Genomic DNA, 18,988 nt, shown 5'->3' with positions numbered 1-18,988 from the left:
GTTGAGGAAAAAGACTTCATGCAACAGACTATTTTCAGTTTTGAACCTGATGGTGTTTTATTGTTGCAGCATCCTGACAACTGCTGAGTACTGCCTGGAGACAACCCAACAGCTGGAGGAAAAACTGAAGGAGAAGGTGGATCCTCATCTGGCTGACAAGATCAACCTCTCTCAAGAGCAGGACATGTTCCACAAGTTAGTTGTTATGTAAACAAATCACGCACTAAGGGAAGTGGAAGTTGTAGGCACGGAGAGTCTGGTAAATAAAATACCCAGCTATGCGAACTTAAAATTACAGAGGAACAGTAATACAGGTCTTAAGATTTGATATTGAAACTCTTACTTCCTTTATTTTAGAACTGCAGTCTAAAATTTACCCCTGAATTAAAATAAAACAGATTTTTCAGCAACTTAGTCTGTAAAATTATCAAGAAGAGGAAGGCGAAGAAGGTGGAAGGCACATGCTGATCCACTATGTTCAGTCTGAAGTTAAATTGATGGCAAATACTGTGAATAAAATATTAGGTTTCTGCTACCTTTATAATTCCATCATAGCAACATTATATTTCTGAATATTGGTTGTTACATATTGGTTGTTGCAGTGTCATCTCAAACTGTATCCAGCTGCTAGTTCAGGATTTAGAAACAGCCTGTGAGCCTGCACTAACCGCTATGATAAAGGTCAGTTCACGTAATCTGGGTATTGCTTCATTTAGCTCCTGGATTTCTAGTTAAAAGTTACGAGTGAGTCCAATAATTCAGGGAATTCTATGTCTCAAACAGGATTACTAGTACTGGTATGTAATAGTCCTCAACTGTAGATAGACATGTTTGTATGTTACATAATTTTGTTATAGTTAATTGAAGAATATTTATACCCCATGTATCATCATTGAAAGAGTTTATTCCTCTAGACATAGGTAAACCATAGTCTAGTATATACAATCACGAAGCTTGAGTTGTTGAGGGTACTAGAAACAATAGACTGTGCAGGTACTATTTCGCATTGTCTGTGATGAAGTGATAGTAGCGATCCTAGTGGTTAGCAACTATCTATGGATGCATATTTACTACGTATTGAGCTTCGTGACTGTATATACTAGACTGTGGGTAAACCTTGTAGGCCATGTTTGTTGTTGACATTAAGCAGTGCTTTATTTCTGAAAAAAATTTTACCGGAACTCTATCACTCGATCACATTATACAACAAAAATGTAGGTTTAAAAATGTTAGGCCTACATACCTTATATCACAATAAGTTCCAAACGGAGCTCATCAGTTTTAAGCATAACGGAAATTTTGCGATTTCAGGCAATAGTTTCAGGATCAATAATGGAAGATGGCAGCTCTAGATTGCACGAGTTATTTTTGCACCAATGATAATAATGAGAAAATGTAAACTCTTGGACTCGGCAGTGGCGGCAATTTTAATTTTCAATTTCGCTTATAAACTATATCTCGTTGGAATTTGTAATGGCAAAAAGTTTACGGGAACGTGTTCAGGACCGTTCCAGCTGAAAAAAAGTGCTGACATTAAGTATTGTTCTTTTGTTTTGTTAACAAATGAATGCAGTCGTGTATTAAAACAAGATAATTATAAAATAAATCTCATTCATGTTGTTATTATAACCAAACTTAATTTAATTTTTTAAAATATATCTTAAAGTGAGGACATAATGTGAACATCTGGTAGAATGGTACAGTTTTTTTATAACTCAGTTTGTTTTGAAGTTATGTAACCAAATTTTGCATACACACACAAATGTTGTTGTTGTTTTCTAATGCCAGGCGTTCGACAACAAAGTCATTTGACCTCTTGCACTCCAATATTTTTCAAAGATATTATCATGGTCAGCCACTGAAGCACAGATTTTGAGGTGTTCCGAATCCATTTCTTGGTTTGAGTTGCACAATGGACAGTTAGGGGACTGATATACTCCAGACAAATAAATGTTTAAGGAATGTGATCTATAATTTTAAAGAAAATTGAATAATAATTTACATAATTATGTAATTTATTTATTTTTTTGTGAAACCATTAAAGTCATAAGAAACATTTTCTCAAAACCTACTGCTGCTATGAACTTGAATTTTTAACTGCGATTATTAGTAAGATATTAAAGAATCCTGTGGAACAGAATTTCTCCGGACATCTGGAGTTGAATTTTTTTTTTTTTAAATTTACGAAAAAAGTAACTTTTATAAATTTTAAGACTGAATATTTTCTCTCTTAATGCGTTTGAAAGAAAAACTTTTTCACAGAAATGTCTAATGTAGTGCTTAAAACAAATGCCGTAAATTTAATGTAAATAGCTGCAATAGGTTAAAAGAAAATATTCCTTGTCTACTAAGAAATGTAAATTACAGGAAATGAAGAAAGAAAATTCTTACTAAATAAATATATGAAAACTTGTCGACAGAAACACGTGTTTGCTCCTTTATTTATAACAGAAGCAGGAATAGCATTGGTGTAACGAATTACTTTTATTGGTAACGAAGTAACAAAAATATCGTTACTGTTTTCTTCACTTGTAATATATTTTGTTGTAAGAATCTGACAATGTAATATCGCCTTACTTGTAACAGTAATGTCAAAAGTTATTTTGGATTATTTCAACAGTGAGTTGTCTCGCTTGGTGTTCTAGTTATACATAGTTTTGCCTCTTACTTCAGATCTCGTGGCAGAATATCGAGACTGTTGGAGACCAGAGTGGCTACGTCACAGCTGTGACAACACACTTGAAGCAGACAGTTCCGATTATCCGTGATAACTTGGCGTCATCACGGAAGTACTTCACTCAGTTCTGTGTTAAGTTTGCAAAGTGAGTAGCAAATATTCAATTAGCCCACATATGAGTAGAATATCTTTCTTTCTTAGCACATGTCCGATTATGGACGAGACGAAAATCCATGGCTTAACTAGTGCTGTAGTGGCCTCCACATGCTACAGGTGTAGCCTGTCTCCGCCAAACTGTCATCATAATTTATGACAAGATAAATTCAAACTAAAAGGCTTTCCTTAATTTTGTAAATACTGGAAATTGTGACTTTCTGCATTCAAGAATGCTTCAAATCTCTCCAGCACATTCTTGGACATTTTATTTAGTTCATTTTGACTTATGTTCTGTTGCACAAGAAGTAGGCATATCAAAAACTTCAGCTTTTAAAATCGAAACCTTACAGAGTTACGGCCGCATGACAACAAAAGAGTCTATAGAAATAACCCACACAGTATCAGTGAACTCAAAGACAATATAAGAACAGAAATTAGAATGATAGCGAAAGAAGGACTTTTGCGTGTGAATTCAAATTTCATCAAATATGTCGGGAATGTCAGAATGCTAATAGACAGCAACTACTGTAACACAGTTTAGTGAACTACAATGAAATGATGATTGTGTGCATGTCATTATGTAATGACAGTTACATGAGTGCAATATGCCAGAGATTACGGATCTAAAATGCCGCATGTTACCTCGAGCTCTACAAACTTGCTCCTGCCCACGTTCTTCAGATCAAGCATGACGCAACTGCACTGTACATAACCGTTTCCACTGAAATCAGAAAGTGTTTCTAAATTGCAACACTTTAAACTTAATTATTTTACGATGAAAGAGCAATGGAACGGAGAAAAATTCTCTCCGGCAGCGGGATTTGAACCCGGGTTTTCAGCTCTACATGCTGATGCTTTATCCACTAAGCCACACCGGATACCACTCCGGCATTGGACAGAATTGTCTCTGATTAAGTTCCAACTCTTGGGTTCCCTCTAGTGGCCGCCCTCTGCACTACGTCATAGATGTCTATGAACATAGGACCGAAGTCCACACATGTGCTGAGGTGCACTCCGTTCCATTACTCTCTCATTGTATGATGACGCAGAATATCTGCATGGAAATATCATATGTACTTCGGTACATTAAAATAATATATATGATATGCGTAAATCACTTCGTGCTTTAAGACGGCGCTTATTCCGTCGGATCCCGGCCAACTAGTCACTCATAACGAGTGCACCTCAGCACATGTGTGGACTTCAGTCTTACGTTCATGGACATCTATCACGTAGTGCAGAGGGCGGCCACTAGAGGGAACCCAAGAGTTGGAACTTAATCAGAGACAATTCTGTCCGACGCCGGGATGGTATCCAGTGTGGCTTAGTGGATAAAGCATCAGCACGTAGAGCTGAAAACCCGGGTTCAAATCCCGGCGCTGGAGAGAATTTTTCTCCGTTCTATTACTCTTTCATCGTATGATGACGCAGAATATCTGCATGGAAATATCATATGTACTTCGGTACATTAAAATAATATATATGATATGCGTAAATCACTTCGTGCTTTAAGACGGCGCTTATTCCGTCGGATCCTGGCCAACTAGTCACTCATAACGAGTGCACCTCAGCACATGTGTGGACTTCGGTCCTGCGTTCATAGACATCTATGATGTAGTGCAGAGGGCGGCCACTAGAGGGAACCCAAGAGTTGGAGCTTAATCAGAGACAATTCTGTCCGACGCCGGGGTGGTATCCGGTGTGGCTTAGTGGATAAAGCATCAGCATGTAGAGCTGAAAACCCGGGTTCAAATCCCGGCGCTGGAGAGAATTTTTCTCCGTTCTATTACTCTTTCATCGCATGATGACGCAGAATATCTGCATGGAAATATCATATGTACTTCGGTGCATTAAAATAATATATATTAATTATTTTAGTAAAGAATTGCCTTCACTTTTCTCAGTATATTATTTTTTCTGCCCTCAGTTCCTTCATACCGAAGTTCATTCAGCACATCTACAAGTGCAAGCCAATCAGCACGGTGGGGGCTGAGCAGCTGTTGCTGGACACCCACATGCTGAAAACTGTGCTGCTCGACCTGCCGTCTATTGGCTCTCAAGTGAACCGCAAGGCTCCTGCCAGGTGAGTATGCAATTATTGCAGTCACATTTTTCGGTAACTGTGGAATATGATACAGTAGAATCCCTTTTAACTGGCACCAAAGGGACCAGGCTAGTTCCGGATACGAGATTATGCCAGATAATTAATTAAATACCGGTATATACAAAAAAATTCGTATTTCATGGTGCCAAATGTTGAAACTGTAGCCATATGAAGCTTATTTCTCTATCACGTGCTCATAACTGAATAAACATAAAAACTGTGTGGATTTTCCTTATTAAAACACATCACACAACATAAATAATACACTAATTTTAGGCTCGAATATTCACTGGAAAGGAAAGTTGAATAGTTTTCCAGAAAAACGTGCATTTTGAAATACATGAATTATGAGATCGTGCAATGCTGCAATCAGCAGGCAGTATGCATTAAGTTGTGTTGCTCTGAACAATTCCTTCACCTGGCTTCGTGAAGGTTATTGCCATATATACTCTTTTTAAACTCGTAATAAAAAATACAGATAATATACGGTTTAATGTTTGTGTTCAAAGTGTGTTAGAGAACAGAGATTGAACAATGCTCATTTCATGTTAAACAATATCTTGGAAAATTTAAAGTAAGCTCTACAACCTAATTTTAATTAAATGTTCAGAGAACATAGAAAATAAGACATGCTTACTTCAAACTAAATGGATAATATTAAGAAATATTTCTACACTCCCATTTCAATTGAATATTCTGGAGATAGTAAACAATAATTATACATTATAAAAACAAAATCGTAAACATTTAGAACTCTAAAGGAAAAAAATAAAAATACGATAGACTTATTTCACATTAAAGCAAAGAACAAAATTGAAAATATTACGATGTACTGAAGAAAATATTATTTTTAAACACTTTGATTTAATTTTAATTAAACATTCGGTGAACACAGCCAATAAGAAAAAGCTTATTTTACGTTATACAAATCTAATTAATTATTAAAAAAGCTCCGTTTTTCATACTACAAGCATTTTCTTCAGCCAATTAGAAATAGTTCCCTTCCACTTTAAATTTTAAAGTAGTAATCGGTAAACTTACATACAAGGAATCAAGTTTCCTGAGTTACCTTTGAAAGCAATTCTCGTTGTCTCATCAATTCCTTGCATACACAAGCTGCATCTCTCCAGGCAGTATCTTTACATCTCATTTTAAAAATCCTTTGCAGAACGGAAACTTACATTTGTTTAGATCAAATTTCTGCACATTTAAAGGACAAAACTAAAATTCTTTCAATTATTTATTATCATAATGCACTGCTCTCTTAAACTGACTGAGCATATTGGAAATTAATTCAATAGCTTTCTCAAAGTACGCTATGGAATATGTCATGTAAAATAATTTTTTTGTCGAAAGGGAAGCAAAAACGAGCAAAATTGTATTAAACTTTTTTGTATGAAATATCTCAAATAATAACTCCTTGAAATTAATGACACATTTTATGGTTCAGAATATTATCGGATTATGGGAGAAATGGGTACAGTAAGACAGGGAGAACAGTGAGACATTTATTAGATGGTAAATTTTGATGTTGAGATGTTGGTAACAGTGCAGTTGTATGTTGCATGAGTAAAGTAACAGTATTTTCTTACTCGATTTGATTCTAGTTTTAAAGGTGAGTGATGAAAAAATAATTCGTAATTTTTCACTCTAGAATATGCAAAGGAAATAGAAATATGAATGTTTTGTTACCTAATACTATGGTATTTGACGTTATGTTTGGCAAAATTTCGTCTTTCTTGTTTTAATTTTGAAGTGGTGGCGTCATTTTTAAACGAACTATGCGTAAAAGGGAACAGTGAGACATGCCATTGCAGGGTACACTGAGACATCTCACTGTCCCCATGTACCAATGATTTGCAAAAACAAACTGTAATTATATTACATTTACCAGTAACTAACATTAAAAATGAACATAGCCTACTAGTAACCAATTTAGGAACTATAGGTTAGAATAATGGATACATTACATTTTAATGGTTTCATAAATAAAAAATTATTCACAAAATTTAAGAAAATGTTAAAAAATAATAAAGAATTAAATGAAATTCTTATAATTATAAGCTTTGTTGTCGCCAAAAATTTATTTCATTTTTTCGCAAAAGTTTGAATTGTCATGGAAAATTCACTTTTCCAAATGTTCCAGATGTTTCAGTGGTTTCGAAGTCAGACATCAAAATGATTCTAAATAAGCCTACAGAACATGGCAAAATAAAGAGACAGCAAGCTTTCCTTTCTTTTGAAATAAATGTAAATCATTTCAATGTCCGTTAATAGACACTGTGGTGTCTCACTGTACCCTCCTAAATGGGAACAGTGAGACATTTGCATTTCTTTGACAAACACACATTGTATATTATGTCCTTTATCTATTAACATTTTTGTTTATGTATTATTGTACTCCATGTTTTAATATCTATTTCTATTGCACTTGATTTTAAAAATACTTGAATTATCACTTGCATACATATATCTTAATATTTTGTGTCTCACTGTACCCACTACTCCCCTACTCTTTGCCAGTTCAGTTATGTGCTGCACGTTTTAACGATCTTGTAGAAGTCTTCAGAACCTTTGCAACAGTACCTAGAAACTGATTCTTGTATTTTCATAATTCGAGACCAAAGACTTAGAATCAAACTTGTGTGGTTACCAGACGAAGTAGTTATATTTGACTGGTGTTGCAGTTACACGAAGATCGTCGTGAAGGGGATGACGAAAGCAGAGATGATCCTGAAGGTCGTGATGGCACCCACTGACCCTGCCAGCGCGTTTGCGGACCAGTTTGCCAAGCTGCTGCCGGAGGCTGACTCCTCAGAGTTCCAGAAGGTGCTGGACATGAAGGTGAGGCGTCGTCTGACTCTGCTACCCAGTTCTTACACAGAATTAATTGATCACTTGGAATTCAGAACAAGGCAGATACGTCAATTAATCTTAGTTTGTATTATACTTCTACCGCTGGTGCTCATTACCATCGTCATCATCATCATCATCATCATCATCATCATCATCATCATCATGTATTAGAACTTAGTGGTCTCTAATACACCTTTTAGAAGTCTTCCCACTCTTCATATTAGAGGAGAAAAATTCGCTCCGGCACCGGGGATCGAACCCGGGTCTGTAGGACCAAAAAAAATAGTAATCTTTAGTAAAACTTCTCACTCTTATACAGTCTCTTGGATATTAATTTTGGTTCCATCGGCAGGACAGTCTACCACATTGCCGGCTCCTAACAATATCTCGTGTATAAGCCCCACCCTTGTTTTTATGACAAAATTTGGCAAACAAATGAGAGTAAGAACAGGTACAGTAAAACCTTGGATTATGAGTATCTTGCTTTGCGAGTGTTTTGCAAAACAAGTGAACAATGAGGAAACATTTTTGTTTGGTAAACGAGCGATGTCTTGCAATACGGGCAGCATGATTGTACGTAACTTGCTTCACTTGTGAGCAATAGCAAGAGGCAATGGAGGGGATCTCGTCTGAGGAGGAAGAGGAGAAAAGAGCGGAAGAATTCCTCACTTCAGATGAGATTAAAGAGATGTGTAAAAATTTTGTTCAAATTCACCACCTTGATAAAGTTGTAGCAGTGCATGTGATGAATCTCTTTAACGACAATGCGATGTCACATTTCTGCATAATCCTCAAAACAGGCAAAAGCAAATGTCATTGGATAGGTTCTTAGTCAAAGCAAAAGTTTCCAGTCAGTTAAGCAGTCAGAATTGATTCCATTAGTGATAGTGAAAATATTTTCTTTAAATATTCAAGAAGTTATTAAGCGTAAGACAGGTGAAAGGCACTCAAAAACAAAATATAGCTCGCGCAAGAAATGATTCCCGAAAACCAATGATGGCGCTGCTGTCTGTTTTGACGTGTGTATGTAGGCATGCCGAGGGGGGAGATGTGCTGCCCGATGGAAGTACTGTCTCTTCCAAGAAGATGAACAAATGAGGACATCGCTGTGGAAATAAAGAACATAGCAAGAGAAAAATTCGAAGCTAATTAAACGTGCAACATATGTTTACGAATGAAATAATAATACCGTGCGATACAAGACACGCATTCACATGCAATGGAACAAACTAAAGTCGTAATGTAACTATCACAACGCAAGACTGATTCTATCGATGTCATTTCTCTTCCGACTGTACTCTTGAATTTCATTCAAGCTATCTCGTGACCTTTCTTGTCGCCCGCTCTTCCTTATCGCAGTGTTTGATTTATATTCCTTCCATCGGTATTCCATGCTTGCGAGACCTATACAATAAAGTAATTCGTGTTACATACTGTATTGAATTTTACCTAAATTATACTGTATTTTATATGACTGAAAGGTTGTGAAACGAATTAATCTGAATTTGCATTGTTTTTTTTTTTTTATGGAGAAAGTTGCTTTGATATGCGAGTGTTTTGGATTAAGAGCATGTTTTCGAAACGAATTATGCTTGTAACTCAAGATTTTACTGTATTATAATTTTTACAAGCTAAATTTATTTAATAAAATCTTAACATAACAGATTAGTTCCCTGCCACATCATATTAGCAGAAATATAAGAGCTATCAAGAAATCACTTCCATGTTTATAATGGAATCGTGTGGCATGAAGCAAGGATGCATTATTGTTGTAAATTACAGGGGCTAAGACGAAGTGACCAGAACTACTTGGTGGAACTGTTCCGATCCCAGCTGCCGGTCCCTGCACCACTTGGAACTGGCGGTGTGACTATTGGGGGTCCAGCAACCTTCACTGTGTCCCTGAGTAGCCCTGAACACGAGTCAAGTCGCATCAAGAGGCTGGAGAAGCTGATCAAAAAGCGGCTATAGGAATCTCACTCTTATTTATTTATTTTTGCGTGCAGTGACAAGGTATGGATGTCTTCAACATGGTAGACTCTTGTTTGGAAGACATGTTAGTAAAACAGTCTTGTTGAAAACCCAGACATTGCACTTCGATGAATTTTTATCAGAAAGGTAAAAGCAGTGTTGTCTTTCATCTCTTGAACATATTGACTGAATTGGTAAATAACACTGAGGCAAAAATGTATTACAGCGAACGCCAGTAGGGGAAGTTATCCCCACCCGCGCCGCTCGGCACCTCGTTCGCATGCTCTCTCTCTCTACTGTCTCTCTGTACTATCTGTCCTGCTTTGATGGATCACTGCCTACCACAATGCAATACGCATTAGACAACTGTCCACAACATGTACTGACACAACACAACACAATGTAATGTGGTTTTCATTAAACAACACTCACCTGTTAACTTTGCACATCCTCGAAGTAACACAATAGTCTTTTTTTCCCACAGGTTGGACACTCGCAATGACTAGCAAGTAGTCCATGCTCCTCACAGTACCTTACCGTATCCGCCTTCAAATTCTCCCTGGACATTTTCACGAAGAAGTACACGTCTTTGGTACGGATCATCACTACACGTGGTTACGTCTATACACGAAGTTGGACATGGACACAACGAAGCTCCACCAGCGCGCGTTAACACTTATGCCACACCTGTAGTCAACCCCTACCAAGCGACATTCACAAGCCCGCCAGTTTCTACCCACGCTATTCGGTCATTGTCCCCTTCTACAATACGTTATGGCAGTTCCCTTAAACATAAATAGATTCATTTTCCCTTCAACCCCCAACTCACCTCGGTAGCCGAGAGGTCTAAAGCGTGAACAAAAAGCGTGCGTTTAGGTTTAGTTACGAACTTTCTCGGATCGAATCTCCCCTCCTGCGAAGTCGTAAGAAAAAAAAAAGAGAGAGACATGAAGCAAGGGACAGAGAAGGAGAGGCTGGAGAGAGAGGGAGAGAGAGGAGAGGGACTGACAGGACGAAGTTCCTCTTATGCTTCGTAGATGTCGTTACTCTTTTTGTTCCACTTTACTACACTAGATGTCACCCCACCCTAAACCCCTATTTCCACTCTTTCCCGCTAGGGTGTGTGGTGAGCTTGTAGGGGAAAAGTGGAAAGGGGACGTGGGCGGAGCTTTGCATTCACCGTATTACGTTTTTCCCAACACTGAAGGCTTTCTTCATTGATACTGAAAAGTACTTGACTTCACAGATCCGTCATCTTAGATTTTCGTGAGGTCACAATTGCCACTTGCAGACATTATGTTTTTTACTAAAGAAATACAACTCTGTTTTTCTCTGTAGTGATGGAATTGTAACTGAGGCTTTGAAAGGTTTTGTTGCCTTATTTGGAATAAAAAGTGGAAATGTCAGGATTTTCATCCAAAGGATTCAGCTTTAAAAGTTTAATTTAATAGTGGTTTTGCCATTGTAAACAGATAGAATACTTCTAACATTCAATTTTGTAATGAGACTAAATTGATTTTCATATAACTACATACAGTAGGTCATTCGAAAAATAGTGGCAACACTGCTAAGTATTCAGCTCCCCTAGTGGTGACTAATGTAAGCTGGTAGTGTGAGATGGAGTGGTGCCTGATATGTGTTATCTGTAAGTTATAAGATAATATCCTTATTTATACACTATATGTAGTGACTGTAACATTAATGGCCAGTTTCTCCAAGAAATGTTTAATTTGGCTTAACTAGTGTTAAATTAACAGCCTGTTTGTTTTTAACGTTTTGTTAATGTATTTTCCATTTTTTCAACATCGTTTTGTTTAAAACAACCAACACTTAACTATAATAGTCGTTAATACTATTTTAACCACTCATTAGCAGTTGGTAATGATTTTGCACATGTAAGGCAATTTTTTATTGGCTGATATTATTCTTTGAATTCTGTATTGTAGAGTAAGTCATGAAACATGTATAAAATCATAACCTGGTACAGTAGGCCATGATCGATAAAGAAGAAGACAAATGGAAGTTGTAGGTGGCTACTATTGAATAGTAATAATATTATTACAAAGTAAGGTTATAGTACTAATGCTGACATATGACTTTTGAAAGAGAAATTTTTGCACAAACCTTTTTAAAATAATACTCATTATGTATTTTGAAACACTGTTTGGCTATAGTTAGTTGAAAAGAGCTGGTATCATAGAATCAAGAGTAAATAGTAGACTCTGAATTGGAGTAAGTGATCTATTTCTGTTTGTAGGTATTCAAGTGTGGTGTAAATATCTTGTAAAAGTTTGAGGCCTACTTGTTTTGAAAATCTATATTGTCACAAATTGAGTATCGTGCATAGTATTCCTAGTTACCTTGTCATGTTGAGATCCCACATTTTCTAAATATTCGATATATAGCCTAATAGGTCAGTATCAACATAAACAGCCAATATGATAATTAGTTCACTTTTGAAGATTATCTTCCCTATATTTGCTTCCCAAAGTGTCTTTTAAACGTTATGTTATCAATCATTCACAAAACATTCCTTAGAGACATAACATATTATTTTCACTACTTCTGTTTGAACAGCTGTGGTGTCATCTGCCATATTTAACTGTCTATCAAATGAGTTAACTGCCTAAAATCCCACATTTAAATTGAACAAACACTTAACAATCTGTTAAGCCAAACTAGTGTTGAAGACATGAAAAATCTATGTTTAACAAACTGTTTAGAATTTAACATTCGTTAGACTTTCTAACAATACTTGGAGAAACCAGCCATAAGACTGTTATCTACAATGCCCAAAAGCTAACGTAAATGTAGAGAAGAACAAGACCCACTCAAAATTATGTTTACTGTCGTTTATGATTATGAAGATGTATTAATCATTCATTCTGTTCCAATTGGAATGCTCATATATGCTCATTTTTTGGAACACCATTTATGACCAGCAATGCACCAGAAGAGCCAAAATTTCTTGAATACACATCCCGCTGTGCTTCATGGTGGTGCTCGTTGTCATATGGCTGACCAAGTGGTTAATTTACTTAACAGGTGGAACTGGGAAATTCTACAGTATCCTACATGTTCTCCAGATATGAGTCTGTGTAACTAGACGTTTTCCCTAAGATTAAAGAAACACTGAGAGGAGTACGCTTTATAAATAGACAAGCCATTACAACAGCTGTAATGTAGTCAGTTAGAAGCTTAGAGCAATGTGATGCTGAGAATTGCATCCGTCGCGTTCCTGAGATGTGGCGAAGAGTACGTGACACTGGAGGAGATTACTTTCAAGAACTACAAGTATGTTAATTGTGAATAAATAAATTTTTGATCTTAAAGTGTTGCCACTTATTTTTTGAATGACCCTGTATAACAGACTTTGCAATTTACATTATGTGCCAGCATCAAAAAAAGAAATGGTTTCCTAATAGTAGATGCAGCCCTTGTGATATGTATGTACAGGTTGAGCAACAGAATCTGTTACAAATGCTTTGAGAAATGTTAGGAGTTGCAAGAACCAAAGTGATCGTCCTTGTGTATACAAAACTGGTTTCCAAACAAGACATGAGTGTCAATTATTATTTTTTGGGATATGGCTAATATTTCTGATCAGTTTCAACATTATTCTTTCTTCACTCACGCTTTCTAGCACAGCTTCGTTTCTTATTCTGTCTGTCCATTTCATACACTCATTTCTCCTCTATATCCACGGTTTTATTTTCACTTCCATCACTGTTACAAATAAGAGATTAGGTTGCTCAGAACTGTGACGGTCGATTTTTAAAACTTGAACGCAATCGTGATTTCAGGCTTTTAAACCACGATCAAGGTCTGAACCCTTGTGCAATTACTAAAACAAAGTCGAGTTGTGGCTTGAGAAGAAACTGAGGTTCGTGGTTTTTATATAATTATGGCAACGAAGCAAAGAATCGATCTTTTTTCCTGATCAGCAGTCGATACTGGAAAGAAGTGAACATTGGAATTAATTTTTTTTTAAATTGCAGCAGGGTACATTCTTTTGTTCTGAGATAAGTAATTGTTATACTGTATTTACTCATTTACAGAAAATATATCGGTGTTTAAAATAGTTAAGTGCCAAAATGAAAATAAATATTGTCGTAATAATTAGCGTTTATGTTTATTCTTTGTTGATAACTACTATTAACATTAACTACTTGAAAACCCGTTCCCAAATAATTAATAACCTAAATATTAAATGGATTAAAATTTCAATTAAAAAACTAAATGCAGTATGGTTATATTTTTAGATGTAGTACTACATGGAAAGCCCTAGTAGCATAAAACCTAAAATAGGAAAACAAAGTCATGTTTGCTTGATGTTGTTGCAGGCAAACATAAATTTGAAGTATTAAATAAAATTTCTAAAGCTACTATAAAGACTGAGAATTCAGTTACATCGCCTTATAGACATAAAGGTATAATTAATATAAAATATTATATCTTAACTACCTCAAAGCAACAAGAAACTATAAACAAAAATGTCAACCCGCCACCTTTTTGCTAATTTTGCGTTGATTCCTTAGAAAATTGAAATCTTCACCTGGAATTATAGCTGTTATGTAGGCCTAAAGGATTATTCCTGTCTTCAAAACACTAATCTGGGGATTTAATACTCTCAGGAAATAAATTTGCCTCTGATAATCATCCAGCGGATCTACTACCTCCATCTTGTACACTTGAAGCTGTGGTTTTAAACCTACCCCAGCTTGAGACCATGGTTTCGAGTCATGGCTCAGAAAAATAAATGAGACCTCGTTTTATAAATCTAAACACGATTTAAAAACCGTTGCTGTGGGCTAGACCTCGTTTTAGAAATCTTTCCTGAGTATTACACTGGCTAGACCTGACAGTTTAGTGTGACTTGTGCACATAGAAAGAGGGGGAGGGAACTATTCACATCGAGACATGTTCAATTAGTTCCACTGTTATCGTTGAAACAGTTAAAATTGCCTATATTTGAGACAACTGGTGTCACCTGAAGATACACTGGTATTTGTGACTACTGTTGAATTATTCAAGAGAAAATATGAGCAACTTCAGAGCTTCTGCACTCACTGGACAGTTACAAGGTACTTCTGTTAACATTAGTACATGAAAGGTAGATTTATGTTATATTTGGACGATGATGGTTATTATTATTATTATTATTATTATTATTATTATTTTACTTGAAGCAAGTAAAGCGATAGGTTTGGAAGTAAATCCCGAAAAGACAAAGTATATGATTATGTCTCGTGACCAGAATATTGTACGAAATGGAAACATAAAAATTGGAGATTTATCCTTCAAAGGGGTGGAAAAATTCAAATATCTTGGAGCAACAGTAACAAATATAAATGACACTTGGGAGGGAAATTAAACGCAGAATAAATATGGGAAATGGCTGTTATTATTCTGTTGAGAAGCTTTTATCATCTAGTCTGCTGTTAAAAAATCTTAGGGTGCTATGCATAGACATTTTGCTAGCCCGCTCTACGAGTGTGCTAAACTAGCCCCAGCTATCGACTGATTACTTGTACAGGATTCATATCATATCGCTAACACTGATTTGTGAATATGAAAAACGTTAGATCATCCATCGAAAGCCCGCGCTAAGAATGTCTATGAATATGTCCCTGAAAGTTAAAATTTATAAAACAGTTATATTACCGGTTGTTCTGTATGGTTGTGAAACTTGGACTCTCACTTTGAGAGGGGAACAAAGATTAAGAGTGTTTGAGAATAAGGTTCTTAGGAAAACATTTGGGGCTAAGAGGGATGAAGTTACAGGAGAATGAAGAAAGTTACACAACGCAGAACTGCACACATTGTATTCTTTATGTGCCATAATTAGGAACATTAAATCCAGACGTTTGAGATGGGCAGGGCATGTAGCACATATGGGGGAATGCAGAAATGCATATAGAGTGTTAGTTGGGAAGCCGGAGGGAAAAAGATCTTTGGGGAGGCAGAGACGTAGATGGGAGGATAATATTAAAATGGATTTGAGGGAGGTGGGATATGATAGAGACTGGATTAATCTTGCACAGGATAGGGACCAATGGCGGGCTTATGTGAGGGCGGCAATGAACCTCCGGGTTTCTTAAAAGCCATTTGTAAGTAAGTATTATTATTATTATTATTATTATTATTATTATTATTATTATCATCATCATCATCGTCATCATAATCATCATTTAGCCATTCTGGACTTTTGGCAATGAGAATAATCCTGCCCGCACCTGGGATTGAACCTAGAACCTTCCAGTCTGTAGCCAGTTGCTCTACCAACCGAGTCTGGCACGATGCAGTAATAGCAACATTTGTACAAGACTTTTTTGTCTTTTTTGGAAACCAGAGTATTTAATTTATTTAGAATGAGATGCGTATAATCTCATGATAAAGGATAACTAGTTGCCTTGCATGAATAACAGCAAAACACGATCGCGAAACCTTTAATACTGTACCTTTGTTGGATATTGGAGAACACATACAGCTGCATAATTTATTTAGAAAGACATTTCAGACGAGGTAAGTTCTAATGTATTTATATATTGTATGTATTATTATTTTTTTGGTAAGAGACGTTGAAATAGAAAAAGATAACATTAAAGATGTTGGATGTCTGGCTGTAAGTAAACCAATTCCTGTCAGTTTAAAAGATGTTTTATTTCGTTTTAATAGTTGACTAGATATAAAATTCAAATGAAAATGTTTTATGTAACAATGAAATGTATATAAGCGGATGTATGAATTGTTTATTTAATTTTAGAATTTTGTTACATTCTTTATTGTAAAGTGTTTCAAACTCTAAATGCTGTACATATTCATATTCATTAAACGCACATCTTAATAGGTACTAGAAAAAATATTTTATGAGACTTGTACTTCCAGAGAATTGAATTCTTTACTTTACTTTACGTCTCCCAGCTCTTCAAGAGAGTGAGTCTGGAGCTTGGTTACACGCATTACCTTCTCCTCACATCGGCACCCTAATAGATAGCACATCCTTTAAAATCGCAATAGCTTTACGCCTTGGGTGTAAACTCTGCCAGCCACACCAATGTATTGGCGGGGGAATTGCTGATATTTATGGTTATCATGCACTTAGCTGTGCGAGGAGCAAGGGTCGCATTCCCAGACATACATCACTCAATGATATCATTAAAAGATCTGTGACTTCTTGTGGCATCCCATCTCTTTTGGAACCACCAGGTATTAATCGCGCGGATGGTAAACGACCCGATGGTCTGACCTTAATTCCATGGTCTAGAGGAAAATCTTTAATTTGGGACTCCACTTGCGTTGACACTCTAGCTCCATCTCACTTGCCGAATACCTCCAGACGCGCAGCATCTGCTGTTGAATTAGCCGTGAAGAAGAAAGTCAATAAATATGCTCATCTTTTAGACGATTATATCTATGTCCCATTTGCTGTGGAGACCTTCGGTCCTTGGAGTCATGACGCTAAAGTTTTGGTATCTCAAATCGGCCAAATTTTGATCTCCATTACTGGTGATCGCCATTGCACTACTTATTTGCGTCAACGCTGAAGTATTGCTATTCAACGCGGAAATGCAATGAGCGTTTTGGGTACTCTTCCAGAGTCCAGCCCTTTGGACGAACTTTTTCTCCTGTAAAATTTTTTATCTCTATGTAAATGTTTATATTTAGTGTTTATATATGTGTAATTGTAACGGTGAAAATATTGTTAATCCAATAATTTTTTATTTATTTATTTTTTTTTCATAAGTGTATATTATTTTTGGGAGTATTTTTGTAAGTAATTTTATGAGGTTGTTATTGATATGCTGATAAATTATTTGTAATGAAATTTCAATTGACAAATAGGAATAATATAGGCAAACATTTTAAAATTGATCTTTATTACTATTAGGTTGGTACATAAGTTCGTATTGTTTTTGTTCGTCATCACAACACTGCGTTGCTAGGATATTGTTTATCGTTTGTCATTTGTTATTTGAAGTGTTGTTCTTGTAAATAAGCTTTGAATTTGGCAAAGGAGATGGAGTGGTAAGTGGAAAAAAAAAAACGAACACTTCTGATATATTCTTTTGTTTAAGTTTAATATAAGAGCAGAGACAGCAGAGACAGCTCGAAACTTTGTGCCATGTACAGGCAGAATGCCACCGAAGAAAGCACTGCAAGAAAATGGTTCTGTCATTCCAATACAGAACACCCCATACAAAAATTAGTGTCCATTCCACAGAAGATGATGTTATGGGTCTGGGGAGATAAACAAGGCGTTGTGTACTACGAATTGGCTGCCAAGAAATGTAACATAATTGCTGACATTTATTACCAATATCTCAGAAGCCTTTCGACCGCAATTGAAGAAAAACGACTGGGAAGACTGCATCAAGTGGTGCTGAATATGATAATGCACTCCCGCACTCTGCTAACATGACGAAAGCAGTTAACCAGGAGCGTGGTTGGGATGTGATTCCACGTCCCCTATATTATCCCAATCTTGCGCCTTCAGATTTTCGCCTTTTCCATTCTCTATCCAACAATCTTCAAGGAAATTATTTTGATAAAGAAGATGCTTTACAAATTTGGCTTGACGACTTCTTTAACTCCAAACCAGCAGATTTCTTCAGATGCGGAATCATATACATATATGTATGTTACATAACTGATGTATTTTGATATCTTTGTTACTCACGATAAAATGCAGTCATTTCAATAGTAAGTTCTTCCTATTTTTAATTCTGTAATTAGAATGAAATCGCCAGAAATTAAAAGAAATATTGATTTTGTAATGTTTTCATTGTAGCTATTTTGCAAGCAAGTCTGGAAAGCAGTTCATGGATTCAAGGTAAGAAATCCAGTTCTGACCCTTCCAAAAATGTAGCCATGTCACTTTTCTCAACTGCATTTTATTTTTGCTAGGATTGCGTTTCCAAATAACTTTTTCAAAGTTATTTGGGAAGTCATATTCGCTTTATAGATAAAGTTTATTGAATAAATATTATTATTTCATAAAAGTGTAACAGTAAGGTTGTTTACTAGGACTGTATAAATTCGAGAATATGCAAGATATGTTTTCTATCTGATCCTTTTCCAATTCACTGCGGGCTAAAGCAGGGAGATGCACTATCACCTTTACTTTTTAACTTCGCTTTAGAATATGCCATTAGGAAAGTTCAGGATAACAGGCAGGGTTTGGAATTGAACGGGCTACATCAGCTTCTTGTCTATGCAGATGA

General features: G+C 36.1%; 1 protein-coding gene across 2 annotated transcripts in view; it reads left to right on the top strand.

Moving 5' to 3' along the window:
• Vps53 (vacuolar protein sorting 53) overlaps positions 1–13,678 on the top strand; it is a 40,986-nt gene extending 27,308 nt beyond the window's left edge. The window contains exons 11-17 of one of the 2 annotated variants that reach the window (XM_069827423.1): positions 70–195; positions 603–681; positions 2,674–2,822; positions 4,761–4,916; positions 7,625–7,781; positions 9,576–9,806; positions 13,568–13,678. In XM_069827423.1, coding sequence (XP_069683524.1) covers positions 70–195; positions 603–681; positions 2,674–2,822; positions 4,761–4,916; positions 7,625–7,781; positions 9,576–9,764 — 856 coding nt within the window. In that variant the 3' untranslated portion in view covers positions 9,765–9,806; positions 13,568–13,678. Of the gene's footprint in view, positions 1–69; positions 196–602; positions 682–2,673; positions 2,823–4,760; positions 4,917–7,624; positions 7,782–9,575; positions 9,909–13,567 lie in introns of those variants that run through there. The other variant, XM_069827422.1, reaches the window with a different exon arrangement.
• Positions 13,679–18,988: the final 5,310 nt, after the last annotated feature.

Source organism: Periplaneta americana, chromosome 6 (genome assembly GCF_040183065.1).
Source record: "Periplaneta americana isolate PAMFEO1 chromosome 6, P.americana_PAMFEO1_priV1, whole genome shotgun sequence".
Lineage (NCBI taxonomy): Eukaryota > Metazoa > Arthropoda > Insecta > Blattodea > Blattidae > Periplaneta > Periplaneta americana.
The sequence above is the reverse complement of the archived record's forward strand: the minus strand, read 5'-3'. Positions and strand labels throughout refer to the sequence as shown.